This window comes from Heterodontus francisci, unplaced genomic scaffold (assembly GCF_036365525.1).
Source record: "Heterodontus francisci isolate sHetFra1 unplaced genomic scaffold, sHetFra1.hap1 HAP1_SCAFFOLD_594, whole genome shotgun sequence".
Lineage (NCBI taxonomy): Eukaryota > Metazoa > Chordata > Chondrichthyes > Heterodontiformes > Heterodontidae > Heterodontus > Heterodontus francisci.
Window position 1 is genome coordinate 24,792 of NW_027140509.1, and position 18,965 is coordinate 43,756.

The window sequence follows — 18,965 nt, forward strand, 5'->3', positions numbered from 1 at the left end:
CCTGTGTGGAGTTTGCAAGTTCTCCCTGTGTCTGCGTGGGTTTCCTCCGGGTGCTCCGGTTTCCTCCCACATGCCAAAGACTTGCAGGTTGATAGGTAAATTGGCCATTAGCAATTGCCCCTAGTATAGGTAGGTGATAGGGAAATATAGGGACAGGTGGGGATGTGGTAGGAATATGGAATTAGTGTAGGATTAGTATAAATGGGTGGTTGATGGTCGGCACAGACTCGGTGGGCCGAAGGGCCTGTTTCAGTGCTGGATCTCTAAACTAAACTAAAAGTCAGGATGGTGTGTGACTTGGAGGGGAACCCGCAGGTGGTGACAAAGGAGGTGAATGTTTAAGGTGGTGGAGGGAGTGAATGTTTGTAGATGGGGTGCCAATCAAGCGGGCTGCTTTGTCCTGGATGGTGTCGAGCTTCTTGAGTGTTGTTGGAGCTGCACCCATCCAGGCAAGTGGAGAGTATTCCATCACACTCCTGACTTGTGCCTTGTCGATGGTGGACAGGCTTTGGGGGAGTCAGGAGGTGAGTTACTCGCTGCAGGATTCCCAGCCTCTGACCTGCTCTTGCAGCCATGGTATTTACCTGGCTACTCCAGTTCAGTTTCTGGTCAATGGTAACCTCCAGGATGTTGATAGTGGGGGATTCAGCGATGGTAATGCCATTGAATGTCAAGGGGAGATGGTTAGATTCTCTCGTTGGAGATGGTCATTGCCTGGCACTTGTGTGGCGCGAATGTTACTTGCCACTTATCAGCCCAAGCCTGGATATTGTCCAGGCCTTGCTGCATTTCTACACGGACTGCTTCAGTATCTGAGGAGTCGTGAATGGTGCTGAACATTGTGCAATCATCAGCGAACATCCCCACTTCTGATCTTATGATTGAAGGAAGGTCATTGATGAAGCAGCTGAAGATGGTTGGGCCTAGGACACTACCCTGAGGAACTCCTGCAGTGATGTCCTGGAGCTCAGATGATTGACCTCCAACAACCACAACCATCTTCCTTTGCGCTAGGTATGACTCCAGCCAGTGGAGGGTTTTCCCCCTGATTCCCATTGACCTCAGTTTTGCTAGGGCTCCTTGATGCCATACTCGGTAAAATGCTGCCTTGATGTCAAGGGCAGTCACTCTCACCTCACTTCTTGAGTTCAGCTCTTTTGTCCATGTTTGAGCCAAGGCTGTAATGAGGTCAGGAGCTGAGTGACCCTGGCAGAACCCAAACTGAGCATCACTGAGCAGGTTATTGCTAAACAAGTGCCGCTTGATAGCACTGTTGATGACACCTTCCATCACTTTACTGATGATTGAGAGTAGACTGATGGGGCGGTAAATGGCCGGGTTGGATTTGTCCTGCTTTTTGTGTACAGGACATACCTGGGCAATTTTCCACATTGCAGGGTAGATGCCAGTGTTGTAGCTGTACTGGAACAGCTTGGCTAGGGACACGGCAAGTTCTGGAGCACAGGTCTTCAGTACTATTGCCGGAATATTGTCAGGGCCCATAGCTTTTGCAGTATCCAGTGTCTTCAGTCGTTTCTTGATATCACGCGGAGTGAATCGAATTGGCTGAAGACTGGCATCTGTGATGCTGGGGACTTCAGGAGGAGGCCGAGATGGATCATCAACTCGGCACTTCTGGCTGAAGATTGTTTTGCATTGATGTGCTGGGCTCCCCCATCATCGAGGATGGGGATATTTGTGGAGTTGTTTAATTATCCACCACCATTGATGTGGTAGGACTGCAGAGGAATTTTTACTTTGTATCTAACTCCGTTTTTTTTTTCTTTTATCCCATTTTTTTTTCCCTCCGTTTTTTTTCTAACGTGGCCTTTATACCCCAGGCCCCTTTTATATTATTTTCATGTTGAGGGGGCCTTTATTGCTCAGGCCCCCTTTTTATACATCATTTTAAAATAACTTTATTAAAACCAGATAAATAAACACAAAAACTCAAATTAAAATGCCATTCTCGGCGTCGACGATGCACTCCAGTCCCTGCGGTGCCCACCGGTCGCGGAAGGCCCCAAGCGAACCGGCGGACACCGCATGCTCCTTCTCCAGGGCCACCCGGGCGCGAACGTAACCGCGGAAGAGGGGCAGGCAATCGGGGAGGACGGAACCCCCGACGGCCCGCAGCCTGGACCTGTGAATTGCCACCTTGGCCAGGCCCAGGAGCAGACCGACGAGGAGATCCTCCTCCCGGCCCGAGCCCCTCCGCTCCGGGTGCCCAAAGATCAGGAGCGTGGGACTGAAGTGCAGCCAGAATTTGAGGAGCAGCCCCTTCAGATACTCAAAGAGGGGCTGCAACCTCACACACTCCGTATAAACGTGGAACATGGACTCGTCCAGACCGCAGAAAGTACAGGCGGCCTGGGAGTCCGTGAACCTACTTAAAAGTCTATTGCACGGGACTGCTCTGTGCAGCACCCTCCATCCCAGGTCCCCGATGTAAAGGGGGAAGACTCCGGCGTAGAGAGATCTCCATCAGGGTTTCCCCTCGCCGCCAGATGGCAACGCGGACCGCCAGGGCGTGTCCGGCCGGCTGACGAGGGCGAGGAAGTGGAGAGTGTGCAGGAGCAGCCCGTACAGGAAACCCCTCCGCGCCGATTGGAATGGCACGGAGGGCATTTCCGAGAGGCGGCTCGGGTTGTGCAGGACCGGCTCCCGAGGAGGGTTTCGGGACCTGGGTCCGATGAGCAGTTCCGGCCAAGCGGGGGTCAGCTCGGCCGGGATCGCTCCGCACTCCCGAGCCCCCTCGCCACCCGCAGTGAGGGGCGTCCCGGGGGTTTCGGCTACTCCTCCGCCCGCCGGACCGTCCCCGGAGTCGGCCGCCCGGACAGCCAAGGCGCTCTCCTCCGCCGGCGGGGGAGTGCCCTGACTGGAGGCGACCATGTTCCAGACTCGGAATAGATCCCGGTAAAAGACAAGCAACTCCCTCAGAGAGGCGCGGCTAATGGACTCCACCGGGAGCTGCGTGTCGTCTTGAAGGCAGTGACACTGGCGGAAAAAATACGTCGCCAGTGCACACCATCTGGGAGGACGCTCGACGTACAGGTATCTCTGCAGGGTCCGAAGGCAGAGAGTCACAGCCTGGGTGCGGACGCACACCAGCGACTGACCGCCCTCCTCAATCGGGAGACGCAGGACAGCGGCAGAGACCCAGTGTTTCCTCTTGCCCCAGAAGAAATCGACGAGTTTCTTCTGGATCTTGGTGGCAAATACAGGGGGCGGGGCCAAAGTGACCAACCGGTACCACAACATGGAGGCCACCAGTTGGTTTATGACCAACGCTCGGCCCCTGTAGGAAAGCACTCGGAGCAGTCCTGTCCAGCGCCCCAGCCGAGCAGTGACTTTCGCCTCCAACTCCTGCCAGTTTGCCGGCCAGGCTTCCTCAGCGGGGCTAAGGTGGACTCCCAGATAGAGGAGGTGCGTGGTGCTCCACGCAAAAGGTGTCATCTCCTCCGGCAGGGAGTCCATCCGCCACTGACCAACCAGGAGTCCGGAACATTTCTCCCAATTGATCCTCGCGGAGGACGCGGCAGAAAAGGTCTGCTGGCAGTCGCGCATCCTCCGCAAGTGCTGTACCTGTCCTGGGAGTGTTTGATGAGGACAGTGTAGAGAGAACTTTACTCTGCATCTAACCACGTGCTGTAGAACAAAGAACAAAGAAAATTACAGCACAGGAACAGGCCCTTCGGCCCTCCAAGCCTGCGCCGATCCAGATCCTCTATCTAAACCTGTCGCCTATTTTCTAAGGTTCTGTATCTCTTTTCTTCCTGCCCATTCATGTATCTGTCTAGATACATCTTAAAAGACGCTATCGTGCCCGCGTCTACCACCTCCGCTGGCAACGCGTTCCAGGCACCCACCACCCTCTGCGTAAAGAACTTTCCACGCATATCCCCCCTAAACTTTTCCCCTCTCACTTTGAACTCGTGACCCCTAGTAATTGAATCCCCCACTCTGGGAAAAAGCTTCTTGCTATCCACCCTGTCTATACCTCTCATGATTTTGTACACCTCAATCAGGTCCCCCCTCAACCTCCGCCTTTCTAATGAAAATAATCCTAATCTACTCAACCTCTCTTCATAGCTAGCGCCCTCCATACCAGGCAACATCCTGGTGAACCTCCAATGCACCCTCTCCAAAGCATCCACATCCTTTTGGTAATGTACCTGTACCTGGGAGAAGGGAGCGCCGCACTGTCGGAGGGTCAGTACTGAGGGAGTGCCGCACTGTCGGTGGGTCAGTACTGAGGGAGCCCCGCACTGCCGGGGGGAGCAGTGAGCCAAGTTTTTGTCCTTGGGGAGCTTCTCTTTATATTTCAATAGAGGACTTTCACTGTTCCATTGAATCCTGGGATACCCCCTCCACCATAAGGCTGTCAGTCTGGCGCCAGACTTGAATTTCTACAAAGCCTTTCACACCTCCCCAAGCACTTCACACGCAAAGAAGTACATTTTGTGAAGTCTAACGTGGGAACCGCAGCCACCAATTTCCGCACAGCAAGAGGTCTGGCCAGAGTAGATAGGGGGGAAAGGATCGAGAACGAGAGGGCACAGAGTGAAAGTAATTGGTAAGAGAAGCAAAAGTGAGCTGGGGGGGAAAACATGTTTTCACGCAGCGAGGGGTTCGGATCTGGAATGCGGTGCCTGAGAACGTGGTGGAGGCAGGTTCAATTGAAGCATTCAAAAGGAAATTGGAGAGGAAGAATGTGCAGGGTTACAAGGGGATGGTGGATGAAATGGAACTGAGTGAATTGCTGTTTCAGAGAGCCAGTCCAGACACGATGGGGCGAATGGCCTCCTTCTGCACTGGAACAATTCTGAGATTCTCCCACAAACAGTAAATCCATTTTTTTTTTTGTAGTGAGTTTGATTCAGGGACAGATATTGACCCCAGGACACCGGGGAGAACTCACCCCTGGGGAAACAGGAGACACTGAATCAGATTTTGATCCCCATCTCTCCAGATTGAAAGGTCAACTCCGAAGCCACTCACCTGTGACCTCCTCCAGTCACCTGCTCGAGGGGCTGATCAGCCTCCCCCTTCTGGCGGATGTAAGTTGACCGGACGTCTCACATTTTGTTCCACCAGGTACGACCAGGGCCTCTCGGGAAGGGGAGATCCCCGGTGTTGACTACCACTTCATCACTCTCTCGGAGTTTCAGGCCTTGGACAGGGCGGGAGGCCTCTTGGAGAGCGGCAGGTTTGACGGTAATCTGCTCCACACCCTCAGCATGCTGCCGTGCTCCTCGACAGAGGACACCCCAACATCATGGGGTGAAACTTATGTTACAAACTCGACCCGTTCACCCACGATGCTCCGTGCAGTTGGGATCCCGGTCCGCCGACACCTCCATTTTAAAATTCGCATCCTCGTTTTCAAATCCCTCCATGGCCTCTACACTCCTCCCTATCTCTGTAACCTCCTCCAGCCCCTACAACCTTCCCACTCTCTGTAACGTCCTACAGCCCCTACAACCCTCCCTATCTCTGTAACCTCCTCCAGCCCCCACAACCCTTCTTATCTCTGTAACCTCCTCCAGCCCCAACAACCCTCCCTATCTCTGTAACCTCCTCCAGCCCCTACAACCCTCCCGATCTCTGTAACCTCCTCCAGCCCCGACAACCCTCCCTATCTCTGTAACCTCCTCCAGCCCCTACAACCCTCCCTATCTCTGTAACCTCCTCCAGCCCCTACAACCCTCCCGATCTCTGTAACCTCCTCCAGCCCCGACAACCCTCCCTATCTCTGTAACCTCCTCCAGCCCCTACAACCCTCCCTATCTCTGTAACCTCCTCCAGCCCCAACAACCCTCCCTATCTCTGTAACCTCCTCCAGCCCCTACAACCCTCCCGATCTCTGTAACCTCCTCCAGCCCCGACAACCCTCCCTATCTCTGTAACCTCCTCCAGCCCCTACAACCCTCCCTATCTCTGTAACCTCCTCCAGCCCCTACAACCCTCCCTATCTCTGTAACCTCCTCCAGCCCCCACAACCCTTCTTATCTCTGTAACCTCCTCCAGCCCCAACAACCCTCCCTATCTCTGTAACCTCCTCCAGCCCCTACAACCCTCCCGATCTCTGTAACCTCCTCCAGCCCCTACAACCCTCCCTATCTCTGTAACCTCCTCCAGCCCCTACAACCCTCCCTATCTCTGTAACCTCCTCCAGCCCCTACAACCCTCCCTATCTCTGTAACCTCCTCCAGCCCCTACAACCCTCTCTATCTCTGTAACCTCCTCCAGCCCCTACAACCCTCCCTATCTCTGTAACCTCCTCCAGCCCCTACAACCCTCCCTATCTCTGTAACCTCCTCCAGCCCCTACAACCCTCTCTATCTCTGTAACCTCCTCCAGCCCCTGCAACCCTCCCTATATCTGTAACCTCCTCCAGCCCCCACAACCCTTCTTATCTCTGTAACCTCCTCCAGCCCCCACAACCCTCCCTATCTCTGTAACCTCCTCCAGCACCTACAATCCTCCCTAACTCTGTAACCTCCTCCAGCACCTACAACCCTCCCTATCTCAGTAACCTCCTCCAGCCCCGACAACCCTCCCTATCTCAGTAACCTCCTCCAGCCCCGACAACCCTCCCTATCTCAGTAACCTCCTCCAGCCCCGACAACCCTCCCTATCTCTGTAACCTCCTCCAGCCCCTACAACCCTCCCTATCTCTGTAACCTCCTCGAGCCCCTACAACCCTCCCTATCTCTGTAACCTCCTCCAGCCCCTACAACCCTCCCTATCTCTGTAACCTCCTCCAGCCCCTACAACCGTCCCTATCTCTGTAACCTCCTCCAGCCCCTACAACCTTCCCACTCTCTGTAACCTCCTCCAGCCCCGACAACCCTCCCTATCTCTGTAACCTCCTCCAGCCCCTACAACCCTCCCTATCTCTGTAACCTCCTCCAGCCCCGACAACCTTCCCACTCTCTGGAACGTCCTACAGCCCCTACAACCCTCCCTATCTCTGTAACCTCCTCCAGCACCTACAATCCTCCCTATCTCAGTAACCTCCTCCAGCCCCGACAACCCTCCCTATCTCTGTAACCTCCTCCAGCCCCTACAACCCTCCCTATCTCTGTAACCTCCTCCAGCACCTACAATCCTCCCTATCTCAGTAACCTCCTCCAGCCCCGACAACCCTCCCTATCTCTGTAACCTCCTCCAGCACCTACAACCCTCCCTATCTCAGTAACCTCCTCCAGCCCCGACAACCCTCCCTATCTCAGTAACCTCCTCCAGCCCCGACAACCCTCCCTATCTCTGTAACCTCCTCCAGCCCCTACAACCCTCCCTATCTCTGTAACCTCCACCAGCCCCTACAACCCTCCCTATCTCTGTAACCTCCTCCAGCACCTACAACCCTCCCTATCTCTGTAACCTCCTCCGGCCCCTACAACCCTCCCTATCTCTGTAACCTCCTCCGGCCCCTGCAACCCTCCCTATCTCTGTAACCTCCTCCAGCCCCTACAACCCTCCCTATCTCTGTAACCTCCTCCAGCCCCGACAACCCTTCTTATCTCTGTAACGTCCTCCAGCCTCTACAATCCTCCCTATCTCTGTAACCTCCTCCAGTCCCTACAACCCTCCCTATCTCTGTAACCTCCTCCAGCCCCTACAACCCTCACTATCACTGTAACCTCCTCCAGCCCCTACAACCCTCCCTATCTCTGTAACCTCCTCCGGCCCCTACAACCCTCCCTATCTCTGTAACTTCCTCCAGCCCCTACAACCCTTCTTATCTCTGTAACCTCCTCCAGCCCCTACAACCCTCCCTATCTCTGTAACCTCCTCCGGCCCCTACAACCCTCCCTATCTCTGTAACTTCCTCCAGCCCCTACAACTCTTCTTATCTCTTGTAACCTCCTCCAGCCCCTTCAACCCTACCTATCTCTGTAACCTCCTCCGGCCCCTGCAACCCTCCCTATCTCTGTAACCTCCTCCAGACCCTACAACCCTCCCTATCTCTGTAACCTCCTCCAGCCCCTACAACCCTTCTTATCTCTTGTAACCTCCTCCAGCCCCTGCAACCCGCCCTATCTCTGTAACCTCCTCCAGCCCCTACAACCCTCCCTATCTCTGTAACCTACTCCGGCCCCTACAACCCTTCTTATCTCTGTAACCTCCTCCAGCCCCTACAACCCTCCCTATCTCTGTAACCTCCTCCAGCCCCTACAACCCTCCCTATCTCTGTAACCTCCTCCAGCCCCGACAACCCCTCCCTATCTCTGTAACCTCCTCCAGCCCCTACAACCCTCCCTATCTCTGTAACCTCCTCCAGCCCCTACAACCCTCCCTATCTCTGTAACCTCCTCCAGCCCCTACAACCCTCCCTATCTCTGTAACCAACTCCAGCCCCTACAACCCTCCCTATCTCTGTAACCTCCTCCAGCCCCTACAAACCTCCCTATCTCTGTAACCTCCTCCAGCCCCTACAACCCTCCCTATATCTGTAACCTCCTCCAGCCCCTACAAACCTCCCTATCTCTGTAACCTCCTCCAGCCCCTACAACCCTCCCTATCTATGTAACCTCCTCCAGCCCCTACAACCCTCCCTATCTCTGTAACCTCCTCCAGCCCCCACAACCCTCCTTATTTCTGTAACCTCCTCCAGCCCCTACATCCCTCCCTATCTCTGTAACCTCCTCCAGCCCCTACAACCCTCCCTATCTCTGTAACCTCCTCCAGCCTCTACAATCCTCCCTATCTCTGTCACCTCCTCCAGCCCCTACAACCCTCCCTATCTCTGTCACCTCCTCCAGCCCCTACAACCCTCCCTATCTCTGTAACCTCCTCCAGTCCCTACAACCCTCCCTATCTCTGTAACCTCCTCCAGTCCCTACAACCCTCCCTATCTCTGTAACCTCCTCCAGCCCCTACAACCCTCACTATCACTGTAACCTCTTCCAGCCCCTACAACCCTCCCTATCTCTGTCACCTCCTCCAGCCCCTACAATCCTCCCTATCTCTGTAACCTCCTCCAGCACCTACAACCCTCCGAGATCTCTACACTCCCTCCAATTCCGGCCTCTTGACCATCCCCCGATTCCCATCGCTCCACCATTGGCGGCTGTGCCTTCAGCTGCCTGGGGCCCTAAGCTCTGGAATTTCCTCCCTAAACCTCTCCACCTCTCTCTCTCCTCTTTGACTGAGCTTTTGGTCGACTGTCCCTTATATACCCTTATGTGTAGTTTGATGGGGACAGTGTAAAGGGAGCTTTACTCTGTATCTAACCCCCGTACTGTACCTGTCCTGGGAGTGTTTGATGGGGACAATGTAGAGGGAGCTTTACTCTGTATCTAACCCCCGTACTGTACCTGTCCTGGGAGTGTTTGATGGGGACAGTGTAGAGGGAGCTTTACTCTGTATCTAACCCCCGTACTGTCCCTGTCCTGGGAGTGTTTGATGAGGACAGTGTAGAGGGAGCTTTACTCTGTATCTAACCCTGTGCTGTACCTGTCCTGGGGAGTTTTTGATGGGGACAGTGTAGAGGGAGCTTTACTCTGTATCTCACCTCCGTACTGTCCCTGTCCTGGGAGTGTTTGATGAGGACAGTGTAGAGGGAGCTTTACTCTGTATCTAACCCTGTGCTGTACCTGTCCTGGGGAGTTTTTGATGGGGACAGTGTAGAGGGAGCTTTACTCTGTATCTCACCCCCGTACTGTCCCTGTCCTGGGAGTGTTTGATGAGGACAGTGTAGAGGGAGCTTTACTCTGTATCTAACCCTGTGCTGTACCTGTCCTGGGGAGTTTTTGATGGGGACAGTGTAGAGGGAGCTTTACTCTGTATCTCACCTCCGTACTGTACCTGTCCTGGGGAGTGTTTGATGGGTTAGTGGAGGGGAGGATTTGCACTGTGTTTAACCTCATGGCCTGTGCAGTTCAGTTTCTTTGTAACTCATCTTCTGAATCTGGACCTGTCCTCTGTTGCCAGGTAACTATTATGGGACGCCGGTGCCCCCCATTCTTCCCACGGACCCTGTCCTGACCCTGGACCCCTCCATGCTGCAGTGTCCCCGACGCAGCAAGTCTCTCATCAACCTGGAGAAGGGGCTACGCAGGGAGGAAGGCCGAGTGGGCCGAGACACGGAGCTGCAGGGGCCTTCCAAGCCCCCAGGTGAGGGAACTACCTGTCTTTGTGGCCCATCTGATTTCTCGACTCGCACCAGCCGTGTTGGTTATCGGGGTGGGCGGGACGGGGCTGCACTTCACGGAGCGGGAAAGGCCCAGGCTCTAACGCCCGGCCTATGCTGAGATCACTGTCCAGATTCCGACACGGGACTGAGGCCTGCAGCAGCGTCGGCTCAGGAGGGAGAGATTTGGGGCCGGGCTGGGAACGGACGGGGCCCTGGGAGAGATCTAGACCCGGGAGGGAGCACACAGGGCCTGAGGGATGGAGCAGATGAGGCCAAGGCTTGTACTGGGGCCTGTGAAGCTTCAGGGTTGAGTCTGATCTTGGCCTTGCTTGACAGCCATACAGTGGGAGTAATCGAGACAGTGGCCAGGCCTGAGTTCAAGGTGAGCCCATAATCCCAGGGACACAGAGGTTGAGGGAAGGGAGCCTGGGAATGGGCCATACTGGAGTATCCCGGGAGCGTGACTAATTGCAGACCCCGTGCTTGGCTGGCAGGATCGACAGGAGCCCTGAGCAATGGACATCTGACCAGCACCAACACCAATCAGAGTGCAGGGCTGGAGGAACAGGGCACCAAGGAGACAACACATGCAGGAGACTGGGCGCAGGAAGACAACTGGGAAAGAGAAAGGTACCCCTCACTGTAAAACTCTGATATATCCCACACCCCTCACTGTCATACTCTGATATTTCCCACACCCCTCACTGCAACACTCTGATATATCCCACACCCCTCACTGTAACACTCTGATATACCCCACACCCCTCACTGTAACACACTGATATATCCCACACCCCTCACTGTAACACTCTGATATATCCCACACCCCTCACTGTAACACTCTGATATATCCCACACCCCTCACTGTAACACTCTGATATTTCCCACACCCCTCACTGTAACACTCTGATATATCCCACACCCCTCACTGTAACACTCTGATATACCCCACACCCCTCACTGTAACACACTGATATATCCCACACCCCTCACTGTAACACTCTGATATATCCCACACCCCTCACTGTAACACTCTGATATATCCCACACCCCTCACTGTAACACTCTGATATACCCCACACCCCTCACTGTAACACACTGATATATCCCACACCCCTCACTGTAACACTCTGATATATCCCACACCCCTCACTGTAACACTCTGATATATCCCACACCCTTCACTGTAACACTCTGATATATCCCACACCCCTCATTGTAACACTGATATATCCTGCACCCCTCACTGTAACACTGATATATCCTGCACCCCTCACTGCAACACTCTGATATATCCCACACCCCTCACTGTAACACTCTGATATATCCCACACCCTTCACTGTAACACTCTGATATATCCCACACCCCTCACTGTAACACTCTGATATATCCCACACCCCTCACTGTAACACACTGATATATCCCACACCCTTCACTGTAACACTCTGATATATCCCACACCCCTCACTGTAACACTCTGATATATCCCACACCCTTCACTGTAACACTCTGATATATCCCACACCCCTCACTGTAACACTCTGATATATCCCACACCCCTCACTGTAACACTCTGATATACCCCACACCCCTCACTGTAACATTCTGATATACCCCACACCCCTCACTGTAACACTCTACTATACCCCACACCCCTCACTGTAACACTGATATATCCCACACCCCTCACTGTAACACTCTGATATATCCCACACCCCTCACTGTAACACACTGATATATCCCACACCCCTCACTGTAACACTCTGATATACCCCACACCCCTCACTGTAACACTCTGATATATCCCACACCCTTCACTGTAACACTCTGATATACCCCACACCCCTCACTGTAACATTCTGATATACCCCACACCCCTCACTGTAACACTCTGATATATCCCACACCCTTCACTGTAACACTCTGATATACCCCACACCCCTCACTGTAACACTCTGATATATCCCACACCCCCTCACTGTAACACTCTGATATATCCCACACCCCTCACTGTAACACTCTGATATACCCCACACCCCTCACTGTAACACACTGATATATCCCACACCCCTCACTGTAACACTGATATATCCCACACCCCTCACTGTAACACTCTGATATACCCCACACCCCTCACTGTAACACACTGATATATCCCACACCCCTCACTGTAACACACTGATATATCCCACACCCCTCACTGTAACACTCTGATATATCCCACACCCCTCACTGTAACACACTGATATATCCTGCACCCCTCACTGTAACACTCTGATATATCCCACACCCCTCACTGTAACACTCTGATATATCCCACACCCCTCACTGTAACACTCTGATATATCGCACACCCCTCACTGTAACACTCTGATATATCTCACACCCCTCACTGTAACACTCTGATATACCCCACACCCCTCACTGTAACACTCTGATATATCCCACACCCCTCACTGTAACACTCTGATATATCCCACACCCCTCACTGTAACACTCTGATATATCCCACACCCCTCACTGTAACACTCTGATATATCTCACACCCCTCACTGTAACACTCTGATATACCCCACACCCCTCACTGTAACACTCTGATATATCCCACACCCCTCACTGTAACACTCTGATATATCCCACACCCCTCACTGTAACACTCTGATATATCCCACACCCCTCACTGTAACACTCTGATATATCCCACACCCCTCACTGTAACACTCTGATATATCCCACACCCCTCACTGTAACACTCTGATATATCCCACACCCCTCACTGTAACACTCTGATATATCCCACACCCCTCACTGTAACACTCTGATATATCTCACACCCCTCACTGTAACACTCTGATATACCCCACACCCCTCACTGTAACACTCTGATATATCCCACACCCCTCACTGTAACACTCTGATATAACCCACACCCCTCACTGTAACACTCTGATATTTCCCACACCCCTCACTGTAACACTCTGATATATCCCACACCCCTCACTGTAACACTCTGATATATCCCACACCCCTCACTGTAACACTCTGATATATCCCACACCCCTCACTGTAACACTCTGATATTTCCCACACCCCTCACTGTAACACTCTGATATATCCCACACCCCTCACTGTAACACTCTGATATATCCCACACCCCTCACTGTAACACTCTGATATATCCCACACCCCTCACTGTAACACTCTGATATATCCCACACCCCTCACTGTAACACTCTGATATAACCCACACCCCTCACTGTAACACTCTGATATATCCCACACCCCTCACTGTAACACTCTGATATAACCCACACCCCTCACTGTAACACTCTGATATTTCCCACACCCCTCACTGTAACACTCTGATATAACCCACACCCCTCACTGTAACACTCTGATATAACCCACACCCCTCACTGTAACACTCTGATATATCCCACACCCCTCACTGTAACACACTGATATATCCCAGACCCCTCACTGTAACACTCTGATATAACCCACACCCCTCACTGTAACACTCTGATATATCCCACACCCCTCACTGTAACACTCTGATATAACCCACACCCCTCACTGTAACAGTCTGATATATCCCACACCCCTCACTGTAACACTCTGATATATCCCACACTCCTCACTGTAACAGTCTGATATATCCCACACCCCTCACTGTAACACTCTGATATATCCCACACCCCTCACTGTAACACTCTGATATATCCCACACCCCTCACTGTAACACTGATATACCCCACACCCCTCACTGTAACACTCTGATATATCCCACACCCCTCACTGTAACACTCTGATATATCCCACACCCCTCACTGTAACACTCTGATATATCCCACACCCCTCACTGTAACACTCTGATATATCCCACACCCCTCACTGTAACACAGTGATATATCCCACACCCCTCACTGTAACACTCTGATATATCCCACACCCCTCACTGTAACACTCTGATATATCCCACACCCCTCACTGGAACACTCTGATATATCCCACACCGCTCACTGTAACACTCTGATATATCCCACACCCCTCACTGTAACACACTGATATATCCCACACCCCTCACTGTAACACTCTGATATATCCCACACACCCCTCACTGTAACACTCTGATATATCCCACACCCCTCACTGTAACACACTGATATATCCCACACCCCTCACTGTAACACTCTGATATACCCCACACCCTTCACTGTAACACTCTGATATACCCCACACCCCTCACTGTAACACACTGATATATCCCACACCCCTCACTGTAACACTCTGATATATCCCACACCCCTCACTGTAACACACTGATATATCCCACACCCCTCACTGTAACACTCTGATATATCCCACACCCCTCACTGTAACACTCTGATCTCCCCCACACCCCTCACTGTAACACACTGATATATCCCACACCCCTCATTGTAACACTGATATATCCCACACCCCTCATTGTAACACTGATATATCCCACACCCCTCACTGTAACACTGATATATCCCACACCCCTCACTGTAACACACTGATATATCCCACACCCCTCACTGTAACAGTCTGATATACCCCACACCCCTCACTGTAACACTGATATATCCCACACCCCTCATTGTAACACTGATATATCCCACACCCCTCATTGTAACACTGATATATCCCACACCCCTCACTGTAACACTGATATATCCCACACCCCTCACTGTAACACACTGATATATCCCACACCCCTCACTGTAACAGTCTGATATATCCCACACCCCTCACTGTAACACACTGATATATCCCACACCCCTCACTGTAACAGTCTGATATATCCCACACCCCTCACTGTAACACACTGATATATTCCACACCCCTCATTGTAACACTGATATATCCTGCACCCCTCACTGTAACACTCTGATATATCCCACACCCCTCACTGTAACACTCTGATATACCCCACACCCCTCACTGTAACACACTGATATATCCCACACCCCGCACTGTAACACTCTGATATATCCTGCACCCCTCACTGGAACACTGATATATCCTGCACCCCTCACTGTAACACTCTGATATATCCCACACCCCTCACTGTAACACACTGATATATCCCACACCCCTCACTGTAACACTCTGATATACCCCACACCCCTCACTGTAACACACTGATATATCCCACACCCCTCATTGTAACACTGATATATCCTGCACCCCTCACTGGAACACTGATATATCCTGCACCCCTCACTGCAACACTCTGATATATCCCACACCCTTCACTGCAACACTCTGATATACCCCACACCCCTCACTGTAACACTCTGATATACCCCACACCCCTCACTGTAACACTCTGATATATCCCACACCCTTCACTGTAACACTCTGATATACCCCACACCCCTCACTGTAACACACTGATATATCCCACACCCCTCACTGCAACACTCTGATATATCGCACACCCCTCACTGTAACACTCTGATATATCCCACACCCCTCACTGAAACACTCTGATATACCCCACACCCCTCACTGTAACACTCTGATATATCCCACACCCCTCACTGTAACACTCTGATATATCCCACACCCCTCACTGTAACACTCTGATATACCCCACACCCCTCACTGTAACACTCTGATATATCCCACACCCCTCACTGTAACACTCTGATATATCCCACACCCCTCACTGCAACACTCTGATATATCCCACACCCCTCATTGTAACACTCTGATATATCCCACACCCCTCACTGTAACACTCTGATATACCCCACACCCCTCACTGAAACACTCTGATATATCCCACACCCCTCACTGAAACACTCTGATATACCCCACACCCCTCACTGTAACACACTGATATATCCCACACCCCTCACTGTAACACAGTGATATACCCCACACCCCTCACTGTAACACTCTGATATATCCCACACCCCTCACTGTAACACTCTGATATACCCCACACCCCTCACTGTAACACTCTGATATATCCCACACCCTTCACTGTAACACTCTGATATACCCCACACCCCTCACTGTAACACTCTGATATATCCCACACCCCTCACTGAAACACTCTGATATAACCCACACCCCTCACTGTAACACTCTGATATAACCCACACCCCTCACTGTAACACTCTGAAATATCCCACACCCCTCACTGTAACAGTCTGATATATCCCACACCCCTCACTGCAACACTCTGATATATCCCACACCCCTCACTGTAACACACTGATATATCCCACACCCCTCACTGTAACACTCTGAAATATCCCACGCCCCTCTCTGTAACACACTGATATATCGCACACCCCTCACTGTAACACTCTGATATATCCCACACCCCTCTCTGTAACACACTGATATATCCCACACCCCTCACTGTAACACTCTGATATATCCCACACCCCGCACTGTAACACTCTGATATACCCCACACCCCTCACTGTAACACTCTGATATACCCCACACCCCTCACTGTAACACTCTGATATACCCCACACCCCTCACTGTAACACTCTGATATATCCCACACCCCGCACTGTAACACTCTGATATACCCCACACCCCTCACTGTAACACTCTGATATACCCCACACCCCTCACTGTAACACTCTGATATACCCCACACCCCTCACTGTAACACTCTGATATACCCCACACCCCTCACTGTAACACTCTGATATATCCCACACCCTTCACTCTAACACTCTGATATCCCCCACACCCCTCACTGTAACACTCTGATATATCCCACACCCTTCACTGTAACACTCTGATATACCCCACACCCCTCACTGTAACACTGATATATCCTGCACCCCTCACTGTAACACTGATATATCCTGCACCCCTCACTGTAGCACTCTGATATATCCCACACCCTCACTGTAACACACTGATATATCCCACACCTTTCACTGTAACACTCTGATATATCCCACACCCCTCACTGTAACACACTGATATATCCCACACCCCTCACTGTAACACTCTGATATACCCCACACCCCTCACTGTAACACACTGATATATCCCACACCCCTCACTGTAACACTGATATATCCCGCACCCCTCACTGCAACACTCTGATATATCCCACACCCCTCACTGTAACACTGATATATCCTGCACCCCTCACTGCAACACTCTGATATATCCCACACCCCTCACTGTAACACTCTGATATATCCCACACCCTTCACTGTAACACTCTGATATACCCCACACCCCTCACTGTAACACTCTGATATACCCCACACCCCTCACTGTAACACTCTGATATACCCCACACCCCTCACTGTAACACTCTGATATATCCAACACCCCTCACTGTAACACTCTGATATATCCCACACCCCTCACTGTAACACTCTGATATATCCCACACCCCTCACTGTAACACTCTGATATATCCCACACCCCTCACTGTAACACTCTGATATATCCCACACCCTTCACTGTAACACTCTGATATACCCCACACCCTTCACTGTAACACTCTGATATACCCCACACCCCTCACTGTAACACACTGATATATCCCACACCCCTCACTGTAACACTCTGATATATCCCACACCCCTCACTGTAACACTGATATATCCTGCACCCCTCACTGTAACACTCTGATATATCGCACACCCCTCACTGTAACACTCTGATATATCCCACACCCCTCACTGTAACACTCTGATATATCCCAACTCCCTCACTGAAACACTCTGATATACCCCACACCCCTCACTGTAACACACTGATATTTCCCACACCCCTCACTGTAACACTCTGATATACCCCACACCCCTCACTGTAACACTCTGATATATCCCACACCCCTCTCTGTAACACACTGATATATCCCACACCCCTCACTGTAACACTCTGATATATCCCACACCCCTCACTGTAACACTCTGAAATATCCCACACCCTTCACTGTAACACACTGATATATCCCACACCCCTCACTGTAACACACTGATATATCCCACACCCCTCACTGAAACACTCTGAAATACCCCACACCCCTCACTGTAACACTCTGATATATCCCACACCCTTCACTGTAACACTCTGATATACCCCACACCCTTCACTGTAACACTCTGATATACCCCACACCCCTCACTGTAACACACTGATATATCCCACACCCCTCACTGTAACACTCTGATATATCCCACACCCCTCACTGTAACACTGATATATCCCGCACCCCTCACTGTAACACTCTGATATATCGCACACCCTTCACTGTAACACTCTGATATATCCCACACCCCTCACTGTAACACTCTGATATATCCCACACCCCTCACTGAAACACTCTGATATACCCCACACCCCTCACTGTAACACACTGATATTTCCCACACCCCTCACTGTAACACTCTGATATACCCCACACCCCTCACTGTAACACTCTGATATATCCCACACCCCTCTCTGTAACACACTGATATATCCCACACCCCTCACTGTAACACTCTGATATATCCCACACCCCTCACTGTAACACTCTGAAATATCCCACACCCTTCACTGTAACACACTGATATATCCCACACCCCTCACTGTAACACACTGATATATCCCACACCCCTCCCTGTAACTCTCTGATATATCCCACACCCCGCACTGTAACACTCTGATATCTCCCACACCCCGCACTGTAACACTCTGATATATCCCACACCCCTCACTGTAACACTCTGATATACCCCTCACTGTAACACTCTGATATACCCCACACCCCTCACTGTAACACTCTGATATACCCCACACCCCTCACTGTAA

The 18,965-nt window shown here is 51.7% G+C and overlaps 1 protein-coding gene across 2 annotated transcripts in view; it reads left to right on the plus strand.

Moving 5' to 3' along the window:
* LOC137360025 (membrane-associated guanylate kinase, WW and PDZ domain-containing protein 2-like) overlaps nt 1–18,965 on the plus strand; it is a 60,862-nt gene that overhangs the window by 15,407 nt on the left and 26,490 nt on the right. For both annotated transcript variants that reach the window (XM_068025604.1, XM_068025605.1), the window contains exons 3-5: nt 5,098–5,217; nt 9,943–10,125; nt 10,639–10,774. In XM_068025604.1, the coding sequence (XP_067881705.1) occupies nt 5,098–5,217; nt 9,943–10,125; nt 10,639–10,774 (439 nt within the window). The remainder of the gene's footprint in view (nt 1–5,097; nt 5,218–9,942; nt 10,126–10,638; nt 10,775–18,965) is intronic.